Source organism: Bombus huntii, chromosome 8 (assembly GCF_024542735.1).
Source record: "Bombus huntii isolate Logan2020A chromosome 8, iyBomHunt1.1, whole genome shotgun sequence".
In the NCBI taxonomy this organism is placed as follows: Eukaryota; Metazoa; Arthropoda; class Insecta; order Hymenoptera; family Apidae; genus Bombus; species Bombus huntii.
The window spans coordinates 6,883,377-6,902,788 of NC_066245.1; the positions used below are offsets into that span (position 1 = coordinate 6,883,377).

At 44.6% G+C, this 19,412-nt stretch overlaps 1 protein-coding gene across 2 annotated transcripts in view; it reads left to right on the plus strand.

The window, feature by feature from the left end:
* Window positions 1–7,963: 7,963 nt before the first annotated feature.
* LOC126868282 (irregular chiasm C-roughest protein-like) overlaps window positions 7,964–19,412 on the plus strand; it is a 157,289-nt gene continuing 145,840 nt past the window's right edge. Inside the window, exon 1 of one of the 2 annotated variants that reach the window (XM_050623592.1) lies at window positions 7,964–8,996. In XM_050623592.1, the coding sequence (XP_050479549.1) occupies window positions 8,869–8,996 (128 nt within the window). In that variant the 5' untranslated portion in view covers window positions 7,964–8,868. The remainder of the gene's footprint in view (window positions 8,997–19,412) is intronic. The other variant, XM_050623591.1, reaches the window with a different exon arrangement.

Sequence of the window (19,412 nt, forward strand, 5' to 3'; positions counted from 1 at the left end):
TCGACAGTCGTAATATTTTTCAACAGATACATTTTTATACGATCATCGGCACTCGAAAACGATTCGAACGATTGCAATATTCTCGAACAGGGAGAACAGCATTAAGCAGAGCCATTAAAAATGATGCTCAGCCCATTTTTCCCCTCTCATTAACATGAAGTATTCGCGTGATTCGCGCGTTTCCATGATTCTCGGCCGTGCTGATTTCGGATGCTTAATTGAAGTGGACGTAATTGGTTGGAGCGAGAAAGGAAGTTTCCGGTCGCGGAACAATGGAGAACAGTTCCAATACGACCGCATTATCTGACATTTAGTCCCGACGAGTTGCGCATCGCTGCTGTAGCTTCGATCGCTTTCTCGTTATTCTATTGCACGTTTGCGATTGGGCATCTCGCTGGATCTGTCGATTGATAATTAATCTACGGTTACCCCGAAAATACCTGGGGCGTAACTTCTTGATCGGTTACCGTAGAAATCATGTTCGTTGTAAAATGATTTCGCTCGTGAAACAGAATTTCTCTTGATCCACGTACGTTCACCGAAAATTCATATTATCGACTTGTTGTATCGTAATACGTGTCAAAAATCGGCAATTTTTTAATATTTGAAAAAATTAACTTTAAAAACGAGCTACTTATTATCATAGCAGTATCATAATTCGCTCTGAAAATTATGCTGTATATAACAAGAATAATTTTACAATTCGATTACTAAATTTATTGAAAAGATTGAAACGAGACGTATATATGAAAACATATATTTTAGGAAAATCCATTTAAGAAAACAAAATTGTTAAATTGTTCAAATGGTTCTATACAATGGATACGTTGAATCGTTGGTAGTACTTGTAAATTAGGAGTTGTCGCTATAAATGTTGTTTGTTTATGTTCGCTACGTTTCGCGTAGTTATGCAGTAAATGGTCTCGACGATATATGAAAGATTATCTGGATAATGGGATAAATAACAGGACAAAGATTACGAAGTAGTCACTGTAGTAGCACTCGTGAGTGTAGATTATCGCGCAACGTGACAAATACGAATGGCACTCGTAGCGCGTAGCAACGAATTCTCTTGCCATCTGCCATAATTCGAGCCGCACGACTGGTGGAAATGTAATTTTTTTCACTACTGTCTTTATCTCGTCATGCATTATTCAAGAGGCTTGGTCGCGAAAAAATTCGCGAGGCAACAGGTTAACGGAACATACGAAGCTGTAAAAACGACGAAAAAAGAATAATGCATAATCGTGAGGAGAAGGAGGAGGCAAGCGAAGGATCGTTTACAGAGTTTTAAGAAAGGCTCGAGGGGTTAAAAATCCGAGACAAATACATTACCACCGCATCTATAACCGATGAAACGGCCACTCGAGAAACTACACAAAGTCGTTAAAGAAAACTCGCGGACAAAAGTAATAAGCGGTTTTATCGTCTACTCGATGCGAGCGCCGATTGGCTTTTCAACTTTATCGAAACTACTTTCGAGTCGTAATATTAATTTCGACTTATCCGGAGTTCAGCTGGAACGTCTGTGTCGCGCGGAGCGTCTTTGGCGCGAGGAAATGGGAAACGATTAGGAGAAGAGGCGAACGAAACGGTTGTCTCGCGCATAAAAGTCGGGAACAGAACTGAGCGACCCTTTTGAACGCAATAATTCGACAAATTGGTATTTCTTTGAAAGCGCGCCACCGAGCGCGTCGCATCGGGGAATGGTAGGCGAATAAAGGGATGGATAAGACGGCGGTAAGAGGCGAAGGCAAAGGGAAACGCGAAGCGTCTCGAGGCCGACAGAAACGGTAGGCAGAAGGAAGAAGCTCGAAACGTATCCAACGCCACTCGACACAGTTCTCCAGTCGAGAAGAGGGTTGTAGAGGTGGAAACGAGCGACGCTGAGTCGTAACATTGCCGCAAGAGATCGCGGTGAAAATGAAATGGATGAATCGTTGGTGATATATCGTTATACCGGGAAATCGTTTTCCCGGCTGTCGATAATATAACTTTCAATAAAAGCTAGGCCATTGTTCGTGCTCTTGATCGGACGAGAATAAGAGTAAAAAATGAAAAAAAATAAAAAGAAAAAGAACGGAGTGTAAAGATGAAGAAAAAACTGCTATTGTTTCTCGCGAAGATGCTACGATTCGGTAACTTGAACAAAACCGCGTTTATTCGTCGAACAAAGTTTTCCTGACACGCTTTTTACCACTTTTTATATACGTTATTCCTTCTGCTCCTCGTGTCTTTCTCACCACGAGAAAGAAAATAATGGTTTCTCTTTGATAAAATGAAAACTGCTCTTGGCGCGCAACGCCAAGTACGTTGCGTACGTTGCGTGAGTACGATCCGAATCTGTTTTTACAGGATCGCTGCCGCGATGTTTGCTATCGACGCCGGTAAAGGATTACTACCGAGCTGCGAAGCCTCAGCGCCAGGCGGAAATTCGGTTTAATTCCACCCCGAACACATCTTCGCCCGTTAATTAACTTGCAGCAGTGTAACTTCCATGAAAATGCGGCGCATTAATAAAGCTTATATCAATAGACGATGATAACGAAAGATTCCGAATGGAGATACACGTACGGTCCGCGTACGGTATCATTACACATATTTGAGCACGGTAGAATAATATTGACTAGAGAAAATTGCGAAAATCGCCGATTAATAATTCATCGTACTCGACGAACTGAATGGTCCAAAGTCAAACAGGAAAAACGGAAACGATACGAAAAGGAGAGAAGGAGGGAAAGAAAGTACGATAGGCGAGAGGAATGGTTATTATAGGTGCATTAAGGACAACCACAAGTTGGCTTCTGAATGATCGTCTCTTCGAATACACAGCACCGAGGAAATCTGTGAGAATTATTCAACGTCGAAATGCACGATCAAATTTATGTCGGCCTCGGAATACGCAGCGAAGCGTGATACACGAGAAAATGTAGTTAGGAAATGGCGTGCATGCTACCGAGTGACGACAAAATAGCTCGATTAAGAGCCTATAACCCTACAAGGAAATATATATTTCTCCCCTCTATAGCTTAGCGTTATTGGCTATCATCCCCGTTTCAACCTGAAAAGCTTCGGAAATGCGAAAGCTCCTCTTATCGGGAATAAGAAATCAAACGTATCGTAAAATAAATATATATTCGGCACGAAATAACGATGAATTTCGAGACAGATATAGATCTTTCGCATAGGATCTGGAAAGAAAAAGGGAAGGGACGAAAAAATCCATGACACTGAAAAGGGAACGATCGTCGTGTTAGGAATCGATAAAAGTCAGTTTCGTTCGCCCTCTGATTTTATTATTTTGGAGAAAAGAGCAGCAGCAGCAGCAGGCTTTCTGTAGTCGAGACCAAGCTCGATTGAATATCCAGTGCGGGGGTTGATATTGCGATCGAACGTGGCCCGTAATCGAGTTCTTTGGTCCCATTCGTTCGGTGACATTACGATGGCTCCGTTGCAGAGCAGATCTCGAATTATCAGAGGCTCGAATTTATAATATTATCGGAAAACACTCCGATTCTCTCGGGAATCCTAGTACCTCTTATCTCGATAATACGTTGGCCAGTACGTTAGGTGTCCAGAAGGACGCCGAAACACACCTACGTAATCACTCCAACTATTGGCAAAGATTAGACACGAATAAAAGCCAATAGCTTGGCATCGGACGAGCCATAAACATACTTTCGTATCTATCCAGAAGACACGGCATGCATCGATTGAATTCACGCGCGACCGAGTCGCGAACGAAATTCCAAGTTGGCCTTCTGCCACAATGGCAATATGTCCGAGCGTTTTTTCGTTCGTCGACTCGTTTCTTGCCGTCCAAGTCCTTAGGCAAATACGGACGAAGTTTATATGGAGGCGCGTGCTGCAAAAATCCTTGTCCCAGAATCACCGTGGCTGACCACGTTTCTCGTTCTTGCCGTCTACCCCTCGAATAGAGCGATTTCGAGGCGTGACCTGGAATTTGTCCGACTTTTGAAATTTACTCCGGTGTACGTCGCGCCAGGAAAGAAAAATTCTTCATGGAATAAGTAGTTTTAAATCTGGCTTACGACTAACGCTCTCCTGTAACATATTGTTCCAGTATAAATTCGCTGTTTTAATAGGCGCGTCGCGATATTTCACCGGCAGTTGCGCCGGAACTACCGGATATACAGGGGATGAACATTACAAATAACGATCCACCGTCGTGACACAGGGGCAACCATTAATTTATGAGACCGCGAATATTCTTGTTAAGGAAGCTGAATAAAAGATGAGCGAAGAAATGCAGCGATACGAATGAAGACGTTCCTTCGTTAGGAAATGTGACGGGTGAACAGAACGAACTTGCGATTCTCGTTTCTTTATTAATTCTTCCTTTATCGTGGAACTCGTAGAGAAATTGTTAGTATCTTAATACGGTAGCTGGTGAATTTAATAGAATCAAATTCTGTTACCGATAAAATCGATGTTAGGTGAATATGTCAAGTCATCGATTTACAAACCCTGCTAAACGGTTCTGTCGTCACGTTTGTATCGATTGTATTAATCGTCTATGATGATGCTTGTCTGACGGGAGATATCTTGGTGATGCTGGAGTGCCCGGAGCAAAACAGGAAGACGACGCACGGCGCTATCTTTTTAAATCATTGGATCGTAGATGGAGAATCTACCTGGTACAATATCGCGAATCGATCTTAAACGCTTGGACGGCGTGGCAACGATCGTTGAACGTTCCCGTGATGAAATCTCTGCGTGATCTAAAGTGCACCTTCTAATGTATCGAGTCACGTTACACGTTGCATTACAGCGGAACGGGCGCACTCCCGAGGCCCGCAAAATGTTTCTGGCACGATCGGTTTTAATGGCGTCGCTCGGGACCACTTTTACGCTCTGCCTGTCGATTTCCACGGTACGGAGATGAATAGTACGGGGAAGGATGGAACGGAGGGCAAGCAACAAGAGATATCGGAACAGATTTCAAAGAAAACATCGAGAACAAGCAAGAGAGACGAGTGAGCAACAAACAGTTTGAAAATTCAAATCGTACGAAACGTTCGGGCGGATACCATTAAGTCGAAGAAATTCGCTCCAAGTATCTGTAATATTTAAGACTAAGCCGAGCCGAACGAAACACGTAGTATTTTTCCACGAAGGAACAGTAGAAGAAAGCGAGAGTTCTCGGTGAAAGCTGTTAGGCTAACAAGCAGTTGTCACTTTTTATAGACGGAAGCGGAAGCGTTCTTCGCATTTATGACGGAAAATCGTGCAGCCGCGAAGCGATGTTCCTCGTGTTTGTCACCTGACAAATACCGGTCGAATAAAAATTTCCTCGTCGTTGAAGAAAATCGAGGAAGAAGTCTCCTTGTTACGAGAAATCGAATGGGATTAAAAAGAGATTGCGTATTAAATTAATTGCAGTATTAAAGTAACAGAATTTTCGTGGCATTACGTCGTTTCTTGTGACGTGGTCGTTACTTTCGGATAATTACTCGTCGTTTCGCGCGGTTCATCGGTTCTATGTCGCTGAAAGCGATAGGTAGGTGGCTGAATGATTTCTAAGGACTGGCGTGTAGGTGGGTAAAGGGTCGATATTCCCGTTGGTCGAACGCGCGACAATAGCAAACTTCGAGGTCGTCGCCTCGGATCAATCCATTAATACGGCACATTAGAAAATCAATTAAGCCGCAGTCCCGCTTAATCTCGTGTCCGAGGATTTGCCTGGTAACCTCCCAGCCAGGAAAAGGATGGAGGAACTCCACGTCGTCGAGAGCTGACGGTTCTCACCGTTCGGGGCAAAAAGAGAGAGTGGTGTTCCAGAAGAGATCGAGACTTAACCCTACTCTCTCTCTCCCTCTCTCTCTCTCTCTCTCTCGTCCTCTCTTCCTTTATCCCATACATTTTTACGATCCCGCAGGAGTTCACTGCGCAAGCGTTGTTCGCCTCTTACGAAAATAGAAGAAGTAAATCACTTCGTTGCTCGAGATTTAAAAAGGGAAATTATGCGGTAAAAGAGAAAAAGCCAGGAAATATGAAATTGCGTTTAATTAAAGAAACTATCTAACTACATACGTTTACAAAGATTGTCGCAGATCTGATTTCCTCTAATCATTATGTTGTTGTTTTACGTTCGAAAGCATCCTATTATCGGTATTCTGTCTAACAAGACAGACGCACGACAGACATCGAGTCAGTATCCCTCAATCAATTGATACGGCTGGTAACATTTTAATCGAGAAGACCAGGATCGATAAGGTGCAGTGTCCCGATCGAGTGTATTGACAGTATTCATGAGGGTGAATTTCAATGAAACTGGTTGCTATCGCGAACGCCAGAGTTGCAAGTTCAGATCCCCTGTCGCAGTACGCGGCGCGCCTTCCTCTTCCTTGGCCTCCGATATCTCTGTGTCTGCATCGCAGTACGCAAACTTGGAAGATCCAGGCAAGCTGAGTGCATCATTACGGATTAATATCCTCTCGAGGAAACACGTAACCTAGCACTACCACTTCTCGTTATCACCGTCGGTTACGTCAAACGAAATGTCATTTTACGGTTCCCTCTACCGTCTCATGGTCCTCTGTTGAAGTGGCTACTACTCAAACTAAATTAAACAAGATCGTGGGTTTCTTCTAAATTCTTAACATAAAGTTTTCCGATTAGCCGAGTAACCTTCCAGGCGAACGGCGTTCCTTTTCAAAGTAAAAATACTCCGACTCTTTCTTTCGTTTCGCTCTACATTAGCCGACGTTGATCTATAAATATCCTGGCAAAGTGAAATTTGAATTACAAAAAGAAAACCGTAGAACGGATAACATCTCTATTTGTTCTCGAACGGTGATTTCGAGCCATTCGGTAGAAATCGAAGCATTTCCCGTCAGGCGTTGTCTGTCCTTACCATCGCGTATGAATGTAAAATATTCAACGGCGCGGAGTTGCCGGTTACGAGATGATATTCCCTCTAGACAGCGCGTAACACCGGCGTAACTCTCGTTATCATCGTCGTCGCTGTCGCTGAAGAGCTTCCCACTGGCACGATCCCCGTCATCGTCACCGTCGACGTCGACATCCCTGTCATTCTCCTACCTATACGCGTTTACCTACATTTCTTCCGGAGGACGCATGCCGCAGGATCGAACGGCGCACGCGCGCCGATCCTCCCGTTACAAGCGCACGGCCAAACGATACCGAATGTATTCGAAATTTAATGACGAGCCTCCGTACGAGTCAGACACGTTTTGGTCCGAAGGAAGCGGCCAAGTATCCTTGCCGCGAACGTTGACAAATATTTGTCGATGGCAAACGTTTACCCTTCGGCAGAGCGAAACCTAAGCTCTAAAGACATATCGCGCTCAAGGCTGCGCTATTATACGAGCAAACTTCTACCCAGCCTGTTTGACATTCCTCTACGTCCACCGAGCAGACGCTAGGAATTCTCTTGTCCACCGTCTTGTCCAACGCTCGAACAGTACGCCACGAGGCGCGAACGTAGTTCGAACGGGACATCTCGGCTTTCGATACTTTCATCGGTAGTCGTGGCGGTTCATTTAAAAATCCCACGAGCGAATCAGCTGACTGTTTTTTAACCTTTAAACATTTCAAGAACATGGATCATGGTATACGCTGTATACGGTACAATGGTGTCTGTACGCCATCAGTGGCGTAGACCGTAGTAGAGGTCTCTGCACCCCACGGTCTTCGTTATCCCGTACGTACTTACCGTACATTTCACGGGGATACATTCCCGCAGGAGAGCAGTACGCCTGCGCGAACGCGCCGTGTCTACGTATCTCTCTCGTACCGCGTGTCGCTCCCTTTTCGTACGGATTGTACCCCTTGCCCTCTCTACCCCCACGCGAGAGCAGCCCGCCACGCGACCATTGCCCCCACCAGAAGCGTGAGCGTGTGTCACGCTCCGGGTAGCTCGGTGCGTGCCCATTAGAAGGAGGGGGTAAGGGGCGCGTGTGCCCTACGCGAGGCCAGTGGTGGGGTGCAGTTGCGCGACCAGTGGTGGGGATGCAAGTACGCTCGACGAAGAACTCGCGAGTAGTTTCCTACCAACTCTCGCGCGAGTCGGATGACGGGTTACTTATGTTGAGCTGGTTCCGTTGACGTCGTAGCTCCGAACAAACAATCGTATTCGAGGGAGCACGAAACCACGCTAAAGAAACTTGTTCGCCGATCGGACGCGTCACTTACCGTGTTCTCATCTTTCGTGTTGTGTACCAGTCTTTGGATCTTTGCCTCCGTCCGTCAGTAGAAACGCGTAGTCGACGTCGAGTGCGATTTCGTGTGACCCCCATCGGTACGATCTACGGAAGACACGCGAGTGTGAGAAAGTTCCGCGACGCGAATGCCGTGATGCTGCACGGTGGTGGCGAAAGAAGATCGTCGGGGCCGCTCGACACCGTCTCGATCGCTTCCTCCTGACAGTATGAGCCTCGTGCATCGTCCTCGCCGATGAGATAGAGTGGCGTACCCGCTCCTGGGACGATGTCATTGCAGTGATTTACACACACGACACAGTGGAGAGGTTCCGATTCTCGAGGTTTTGTGTGAATGGATCGGGACTACGTCGCGGACAAGTGGCACTGAAGTGAGAAGCGAACAGTGTGTCCGCGACGTCGGATAGTGATTTGCGTACAACCATATAGTGAACCGTGGTAACTCTGTAACACGTGTGACAGTTCCCGTGAGGGATAGAGCATATCCGGGGTGTCGGGAGGTTGGCTAGCGAAGGAGTTGATTTCGGACGTGGCTGTATCGTGTCTGTCTGTCGTGAGATTACATTCTCTGATGATCTGGTTAAGTCGGTGCCGGTTCAAACGCCGATCGTGTCACGTTATGCAATGTTGATATAGTGCGTTAAACGTTGATTTCCAGTGAACAATGGTCGGATTCCTCGCGGCGTACACCATGGATTTCTCTATTTTCAACGCGGTGCCGACGCGACGCACTACGACCAGGGATAACACGGATCTTGCAAGAAGTAGATCGAGACGACACACGACCGGCAGGTAAGTGCAACATTCTTCTTTAATCGGTCAATGCGAATGGTTATCGGCGTTCTCGTTGGTTTAGAGGGTTAAGACTGTTATTGCGGCGCCACGCCAATGTCCCTATATATACTGCTGTGGTATTTTGAACGGGAATTCCTTTCCGGACAAGTAACTCCATTGACAATTCTCCGATACTCGTTCTCGCGGATATTTTGGAGCGCATGTGTGGTCGTAGGGAACATACGGCACACCGTGCAACCGCGTGCTGACATACACGTGATAGCAGAACGGTACTTGAGAAAATCTCACGTCATTCGTAGTCTTTCAGACGATCGAGGAATATAAAAACATATAAAAAGATATCACCCGATCCAGTTACCGCGTTCGTTCGCCGATGGTATATAAAAACGCGAAATACACGAAAAACGCGCGAGAGGTCTTTCACAACAACGATTTCCGGCGGCTGGTACAACGCACGTTCGTGCCGCGCGTGTTAAAACATTCACGCAGGATCGATATTCAACGATTGTCGCGATACGTGACTTAGACTAAGGTATATGGGACCGAGCGTAGAGATTGCGTTTTCGGTGATTCCAGGACAAGGGATAGCGAGACTACGACAGGGAGATAAATGTAAGGCACGCGTCGTTATGGTATCGATTTCTGTGTGGAATAGGCTGGCGCTGCATACAGGGCGCGGGAATTAAATGGCGCGCAAGGGAATTTAATGCCATTAGCCTGCGAAGAAATTTACGCGGTCGATATGAAAACGCGTAGCCCGTTAGATACGCCACGGGCAAGACGTGCTTTAGATTTTCGCCCCGTTGATTAATGGTTGCGTTAATGCTTGGCGTATAATTAACGAGAAGAAGGATTTGTCGAAAACGATCTCGCCAATTTTCTACGTGCTCATCCTCCCACTACTTCGATGTACGAGAAGACGCGTAGTCTCTCAAGGGAATAATCACTTCGCCGTGTTGTCGTCAAATATTTTCAATTTGCCCTATGGAACGGCGAATCGAAATTCCATGGAACGACAAATTTCAATTGATAGATATATATATATATATATATATATATATATATGTACGAGATATGTCACACCGTGCTCCTAGAGTCTTTAATAAGCGCTGCACGTAGATACGTCAAAAATCCCTGATAAGCTCCTTTGGAATCGTTTTTGAAAAGGAATCAACGAGAAAGCTCGTATCCGGAGCATTTTATTGCTTCAATAACGAACTCACGTCGGTCGTTTCAGTTCCGTAGAAAATCCTGAGTCACCGGATTACTAAAGCAGTTTCACGGCAGCGTGCACGTACAGAGATAGGAGAAGATACGTGGTGCGCGCGATGTGTTTCGTCCGCGTCAAAGCCACCGGGAGTTGGTCAAATTTTAATTTCATTCGTTCTCCGGCCACGATATTAAACGACGGCTCGAACGAGGGCATCGTGTAATCTCACCTTAAAGATACAGGGATTAGGTCTGGCCGCGTGCGGCGAAAAAGCCGCGGGAGCCTTGAATAATTTCAGAACAAAGGCAACACGAAAGCTGCGGTTGTTCTCGGCTGTTCGCCGCCGCGTCAGTGTACCCTTTTTGCTCCGGGGCCACGAATGTCAATGCGTCCTCTGCGTATCGCATTTGCCTAATGCTTGAAACCCTCATGACCCGGCATCTCGTAATCCGACCGTGTATTTTAATTGGCTCACCGCGGCTACATTTTCGGTGACGCGACACGAAATGACGTCAGAGAAGATGTAACCCTGGTTTTAACTCCTTCGTTGCACGACCCCCAGCTTATTTCATCCTCTTTTTCCGACTCTGTCTCTCCCCGAGTGCTTTTCTTTTTTTGTTCTCTTCAAATTCGCGTACTTACACGCAGTACTCGTATGCGTAGTTGCTTCGCACGATGGCGAAACACGGACGAAGCTCTCTGTAGCGCTCGCGTCTCGCAATCCCATAGTTTCAATTGTATTATAAGAAAAAGGAGTTTTTCGAAACATCGACATTTTTTCCCGCGTAGCTGAATTTCTGCGTGAAATCAACCGAACAAACGAAACGAAAGGAGATAATCCAATTTTCGTTACCGCCAGTTTTATCGACGTATCGCCGTATTAACTTTTGCTTTTCCTTTTTTTGAAGCCGCGTATTGTTCCGGCGTTTCGATGATAAAAAAGAGGCAAATAAATAGGAAATAGATTTTCAGACTACACCGAGCCACCGGGTTCCCATCCTATGTTCTCCTATGTACACGAGGTCGTTATATCATCTCCTTTTTGTCGATTCACTATTCCCGACCCAAAGAAAGTCTCCGCGTATACACGAGATTGATTAACAAAGTTCTCTTGTACTAGCATCATCCGTACACGGATGAGAAGGATGGATGAATGCAAATAAACTCGTCGTACGAGCGCCAATAACGGATCATACGTATTGATAAGTATATTATCCGCCCATTACCGCTTCGAGAAACATCCATTATATTTTCTGAAAACTTTAGTAAAATAGGACGGTACGGTACCGAGTGGCGTAGCAACCGTAAGGATAATTATTATTCGCTTTTATTTGAAAATAATAAGTCACGTTGCGTAAAAATCAACAAGGCGGTCAATGCTGATGAGCGCGATACCCGCGCTTATCTCTCCGAAAGTATAAATATTTTCATTTTCAATACAGCAGATTGGTTTCACCGCAGCACCTAGTTATTTACAGTCGTGTCGCAGAAAAAATAAAAAATAGCAGGGGAACAGAGACAGAAAGAGAAAGATAGAAAATAGGGGAAAAGCTCGGAGAAACATACGCGCAGGGATAGAACGATACAGAACAGAGGAACGAACGTAATACGCAAGGGGAATGGGATATTACTGGGACATTTTAACGGGCAACAAAGACTCGTCTCTGCTGAAAATTTGAACTTGGATACGACCCTCTCGTTTCGTGAAAACGCGCCCTGCCCCGTATCACCCCCAATACGATTGCAAGGGACGATGACACGCAGTATGCTCGAATCACTGTGCCAAAGCTCGTGCTCTCACGAACAGGAGCAATTTCGAATCGAAAATAATCCATTTATCTCGCTCGACTCGTGGATATTCGGAACTCTCTTGGCCAGAGCCAAATCCTTTCGCAGGCGTCCCTCGGCGAATCAAGTTAGGAAATATAATCATTTAGGAGAAAGAAATAAAGACAGGGAAGGGTGGGGCCAAAGTGGGTAGGATACAAAAACGAAGTTGCTCGTGATAAAACAAGGAAAAGGAAAACGCGCCCGACGTACTCGAGCGTCGAAAGTTTGACCTGGTTTCGCGAAATTATCCCTCCATTTGGCAGCGATGCAGTCAAAGGCTTCCGTTGCGCCGTAAAAGCTTACGAAAAGAAGGGTAGAGGAAGCACGATGCGTCTGGAAGTAGTAGAAGTGGAAGCGGGGTTTACATTTCGTCTGGAACCAAACGAAAGGAATCGTAAAGTAACATATGTCGTCGCAAAGCTAACGTAACGTCGCTAACTTGGCAATTCTTTTATGGTATAGACAAACGGTCCAGCGTCTTCCTACTTCTTACTGGCCAGGCTGTTACTCTATCACCAACGTACAATGCATTGAAAGCTACGAAAAGCAAAATTAAAACGAAACGTTTTATCACGAAACTCTGGTCATCGTGAAAATCATCAACAGCGTAGATACATCATTATTGGTGTTCGATGGACGAATGACGGCATCCTACAATGGAGTATCGAGGATTGGCGATACCCGTGGATACGCCATTTCGAAATCGAAGGGAACTCTGTGTGTTAGCGCGTTATTAACACAGCTCAAATTCGCCTTAACGCGTTGCGTTTCTAACGGCTGCGTATTTCCGCTGTACAGAATTCGAGCTATATAGAACGAAAGGGAGAGAGAAAGACACAGACATGTTGCATAGTTGCAAAACATTTCATTGGTTAGGCCGAATGAAACGTTGTCGGAATATCTATCGTGGTGGGAACTAGCGCAAATTATGTGCGGATTTGAATGATACCGATGGAAACACCGTTGCGAACAGAAGTTACCGAAAGTTGGAAACCACCACCGCGATCGAGCCGAGTAAGGGAGGTGTTGCATTGGGAACGAGAAGTTGCATCGGCCCGATCGAGCGCACGAAAACCTTCGGTTTGTTATTTTCGGCCAGCGAATTTGTGAAACAATTTTCAACCGGCCAGCGATAAACAGGTTAAACTGTGTTTGTAACTCGAACACGATCTTCCTGCCTGCTAACTTTAATTTCATTCCGCAAATTGTTTCAATTCTGAACATTCGTTAACGGGTAATGCGTATTCTCGACGAGCTTCACCGAATATCTCCGCTTCTATCGATATATCCCTCTCCTATTGATAACGTCGACGTCCTCAAGAACGTACCGAAGAAGTATCTGCACCTTACTACCGTGTCAGCGTTCACGATATCATCGATTGAGTTTCGTACGCGTCCCGTATCGTGATCCGGTTGCCGGATATTTCGAGCACGGCGAAGAGTAAAGAAAATCGAGCAGCAACGAATGAGAAGATGGAAAGCGGAAGGATGGATGGAAGAAGAACGCGGAAGTAGATCGACGGGACTATCGAAAACATTGATAAACGAAACATTATGAAGACGGCCACGTTCGAGCGAACATTATATTACAGTAATTCGGTGGAGAGTGCGGCGAGGCGACGAACCGTGAAACGCCAGACAGAGAGAACGAGAAGCAGAGAGAAGCAACGGGTGAGACTGAGAGGGTAAAGATCGGTGGCTATGTTCGGGCCGATTTGTCTGCGTAAATTCACGGCCTCGAAGGAAGTAGACGATGATATAACGTTAGAGAAGCGAAAGGCCGGCGGGGTAGTGAGGCCACGTAACTCTTGGGTTCGCTTTGCCAGGGTTGCCGGTGACCCAGCAACCTCTCTTCTTCTCTGCCTCTTGGCCCAGCCTCTTTCCTCCGTCTTCCGTGGTCGATCGATTCGCTAAAAGTAAATAAAATTCACCCCTTCGATTGCTGGCGTAGCAGGCCGTGTGCGTCGGTGTAAGTGTCAGTGCTAGTTGTAATGCAATAAATCAAGTCGATGGAGAGCCGAAAGTCATCGAACAACCGAGGTGTACCTGATTCTCGGTTTCGCTTCGCGCACCGTTGAACAAAGAGAGGGGCAACATCCGCAGATAGGTTTTTGCCACTATGGTAACCATCGATGATTCTTCTTGTAAAAGCAAATCAAGTAAAAGCACATAAAAACGGATCCTCGGCATGGTCGAGTTGACCCAGCTTGTTAAGGTTCGAGTTTAAAAGATGTTTCGTACCGCGTCACGTTTACTGGCTCTTTGCTACTTTACGATCGAACAGACGTCACTGTTGCGCCGTTTTACTTACAAAGTCGTTTCGATAGTTAGGCCTTAAAGGGCAACGAATTCGTCGATGGCCTAGATGGCTCAATTGGCTCAATCCTTCGTCGGAGAACGAGCCACGTTTATATCTAATAATTCAACTGATTAATTTCTTTTCTTCTGGCGGGGCAGGCTGCTGTGTTTTTCCTTATCTCGGTCTCTCTCTCTCTCTCTCTCTCTCTTTCTCGTTCTGTCTTTCTACTCGATTGTCGAGGAACTTTTCTTCCAATACTACGTTTCCAAGTAACGAATTTACCTAGGTTATTCCACGGTGCAATCCAGTTTGGCGAATTGAGTTTTAAACTTGATTACCGGGCCGACAGATATTCTCCAATATTCATGAAACACTTGTTCAACGAAAACCGCGTTATGAGGCGAATTAATTTCACACACGGTTAAAACACGCGCAGGCCCATCATTTATGGATTAATAATGGTGAACTTATCGTCTATTTGTCAACGTCACGACGCGTTAGAATTTAGCACAATTTTTATAAGAAGCTTTTAATATCCGTGCATTTCGCGGCAGACTGCGCTCGATTTCCGAGCTCGTTGAAACGTCGGATAAAGGGGCAAAAGGAAAAGAAAAGTAACTCGCAAGCCCGCCGGGATGCAGTTCGCGGTACGGGCGAGAAGAGGAACGCTTGTTTCTTCCAATTCCTCTGGTTGTTATTCTTCTGCGACGACAACCCGCACCGCGCCAGGTATCGCGCGCCAGAATACCCGTCGATAAATCAGGCTGCGAACGAAAAGTCGAGTGTCGTCGAGAACATCAACCGACGAGTGCATTTCGCGCTGAGGTGCGACTGAAAAGATGAAACAAGTCACAGACGAAACAACCTGTCGAAGTAATATTACGCGAGCACGATCGCAAATCGTGTAGACGTTTATCCATTTATTAGTTTTCCAACGTAACTGTTGGAATTTCTTTTCTTTTTAGAATGAAATTGTTTCTTTAATTATATAGTAATATGTTTTCCCGTAATATTTGTATTCTACATTTTTTTATATAATCGTACTGTAAGTATTAGAAGTTTAGTTGTGCATTTGTTTCCATGTGATTACACTTTATAACGATTGGTAGAAGGATAACCCGATATATTAATGTCAGAAATAGTCGAAATTATTAGAGTTCATATATCTCGTCCGTAGATATATTTTCTCAAAGAATCATATACGCTACTTATTTCAACGACTAGAATAAATAAAAACGTATGAATTGCTATCCGTGTGTCACAGGGATTAAGAACCAAGCAATGAAATTGTGCATAAAAATTGCACATACATAAAAGCAACGTTATTGGAGGACATAAATAAAGTAAATTTAAACATCGTTTTGTCTAGATACGAGATATGCATTAGCATAGTGGATACCCTGAAAAATCTACTATGGAATTTAGAGACAAAAAGTATGTTCACGATTTGAAAAAAGAAATTATCACGGTGTTATAAATATTTTAATTTCTCCATGATATTATACATGGAACAAGAAACGATGTTAAAATGTTAAACCACGAATAAAATATTAAACATTCACTTTAAATGTTAAATAAAAAATTTGTAACGTTGAATATCCCGCTTCATAAGCACGATATCAAAAAGCAGAATTCAATAATGTAAATTGATTGAAGAAAAGCTGCGTTAATACACCGTTGGTCTGAACGAGTTAAAACGATTAATGGATTAAAGCGAACGACGAAAGAAGGAATGTCATTTGAAATAACACTTCGTTCTGATAAAATACAAAGATCCACGTCCACCTTGGACTTTTCCATCGTCCTCGCACAGCCGTTTGATCGATATTTGACGAATAGCAAATACATTAAGAATTGACGCGTTAATTTCTAAGTATTAATAAAGTTTAAACAATTTGCATGGTTATTCTCGTATGAAACAATATTTTACGAACACATAAGAAACATAAGTCCGCTTCACGTCAGGCGCACGGTTTGCGTAACAGGTGGTTCTTCGCGGAATGAAATAAAATTAATTTTTGGTTCGGGACAGCACGGTATAACCAGTGTACGGCACAGTTCGTCACTGTCGGTGTTAATGGAATTACGGCCGCGAAATGCCAACGATCGAAGGTTGGTTGATTTCTTTTCGAAGGAAAGGGACAGCTTGAAAGGTCGACGAAATTAGTTTCTCACAATACGATAAATTGCAATAAAAGAGCGATGGCGGCGGTCGGAAAAAACGTCAGCCCGAAAATCTATTGAGATCGATAGCTTCAGGGATGTTCGCCCGCGCGATAAAACCAGTCGTCGTACCTTTTTCCTACTTTGTCGATAATCTTGACTTTAACTCTATATATATTAAGAATTCAATGTATGAATTTTCCATTACTTACCATACGATAAACATTCAAATTCTCCCGATTAGTTTGATAAACGTTGGTCTAACAACCTCTATTCGACTGAAATTCGTCAGTGAAAAGAGAGAAATGCAATGATCCGAAGTGTGACTGTTTGCTTCCAATCCTTACGCAACGTCTCGGTTGAATTTGCATAAATCGAGGAAAATTCAACAACCGGTTCACCGGCTCCCGGAACGAAATGCAAATATCCCCTGGCCTGGTCACGAACTTATAAATCGAGATCTCGAATCCAGACTCTGCTGGTAGTGGTGGAGTAAAAGTCATCGAATGCGGCGGGCTAACTTGATTCCGGCACGAAGGGGAAAACTTGCTGGCGAACGGTTTGATTTTCGTCGAGATTCGATTCGCGTCCGGCGGATTCGCGCGGGGCTAAACGACTTACCTGGCGACCCAATGTATGGACGCTGATCGAATGTGTGTACTTTGAACGGGTGCTCGAAAGGAAGGTGTCGAGGAGATGAAAGCGTCAGGATATGGAAGGAGATTCGTTTCGAAAAGAAGAGAAAATTCATGCACGATGAACTGAACGCATGTGGTTTAACGCGCGACCAAACGACCGAGAGATTTGTCGAATAAAGAAATGGCGTAGCATTGGAAATATAGCAAAAGCAACCACTGGATGAAATTAACGTTCATTTGTTTAATAGTTGTGCCAGTTCTTATTAAACGGTACGAGAGCTTGTTCCGCATATCATCGCTTTTCTTCGGTCGCCGTTTTAATACCATACGAGTGTCGTATTTTTCCAGTGATTAACTAGTTGAAACAAGCTTCCGACCGTTAGTTGAGAGTTCAGACCAGTAGAATTTCTTTCGACGATCGACGAAGCACGGAAAAGCTTTCCCGCAGGTAACGATTTTGTCCTAATGATCAACTGGCTTGGTGTTCCAACATGGGATGACAATTACGCGTAATCGATTAATTTGCGAATACTAAATATCCTCGTGGCTCGCGTTATATTCCCATTCCCAGTCGCGCGAACAGCATAGCCGCGTGCTCGTCCATCACTTTGTCCAGCCGCAAATTAATTATCTCGTAAGCATTATTTTAATTAACGCGGCCACCTCGAAAGCCCAGCCCGGCTTTTTTAACCCAACCAACGTTTCCGCTTTTCGTCCAACGCTATCATTCTTCTCATTTTCTTCTCCTTTCTCTCTCTCTCTCTCTCTCTCTCTCCCTCCCTCTCTCTCTCTCTCTCTCTCCCTCCCTCTCTCTCTCTCTCTATGTCTTTCGCCTCATTTGTTCATTCTTGATGACTTTTCATGGAAATAAAAATAAACGATATCGCGGAAGAATTAGTACGTTCATTTCTTCCACTTTAAAACGAGATCAATCATGTATAAACGGGAGTCGTCAGACGGACGATGAAACATTTGCTCGACTTTGTCGTCTGCGAGTCTTTTCTCCGGCCGCAAAGGGAATAACTATAATTAAATGAAATCAAATAAAGCGGCTCATACGTTTTGTTGTGTTTGTCCTATAACGTTTTCTTTCTTTCTTTTCGCCTTCCTCTCTTTTTCTCCGGGTTTTCCCTCTTGCTTTCCGCTTTACGCAATACAGAACATCACAGAGAGGAGGACGAGCCATACGCGCAGCGTAGTGCTCTGTGACTCGTCGTCGTTAGAAGACGCTAATTGCAAGTTAGGCACGAGGATGCTCCATCTCTGAGAACAACGTCACTTTATCGTCGAAAGAGAAAGGAAAGAAAGGCTGGCGAATCGCAAACGTCCAACGTAGACGACGACTTTGCGACGATTTACTCGTAGCAAAGAAAAAAGGAGATGAAAGGGAAGGTAAAAACGAGGGGAAAAAGAAAACTAGAGTGCGACGGAACGTTTGCGAAGGAAACGTCTACATTTTTAATTTCTATCCGTCGTCGCTCGACGATCGTACACGTGTGTGTTAACCGTAACATGCTTCTATACACGATGAAATATGTTCTATCGTTATTACGTGTCTCTCTCGTTGTTACTTTAATTATCGATATTTAATGTATTAATAATTATCGCGACTCGCGGTAGCGACGCGTAATCAATTACACATGTTAAACGAACATGCTTAATTGAGAATAAGCGAGTAGAACAGAGCGAGAGAAAGAGAGGAAAGAAGAGAGAGAGAGGGGTCTCTTTTCAAGCAGGGTCGTTACACGAATAATTCCATTTAATGCCGTTTCACGTAACTCGAAACGAAGCAGAGACAGGAATAATAGAGCGGAGAACAGGGTGGTTAAAGGTTAAGGCTACCTTCGAAACATAAATAAATGTTTGTATGGATTACTTGCATAAACATACATTTTCTCATCGTATATTCCGGCTGTTTGCATAAATAACGAACCGGGAAATATGGAATGTAAAATAGCTCCGATATAGTTTCCTCTGGCGCGCTAGTTTCCACTCGAGGGATGCAACACTTGAATTAATCGTAAACCAAGAAGGACGCATGGTTTTTGCCTGCGTCTGCTATTCTCGTTTTTATTTGACGCCCCCCCCCCCTCTCCCTCTCCTCACTGCCAGATCGATCACGAAACAACACGTTTATTGAAACTGCTCCAGCCTAAATGCTGGAGTTTAAGAGTACGCGCAACGTGCGCCGAATCGACTCGTCGTTGATATCGTAATCGTGACGTGGCTTTCCAACTGGTTGACCGTTGATTACTTGTCTCTCCACGCGTAGC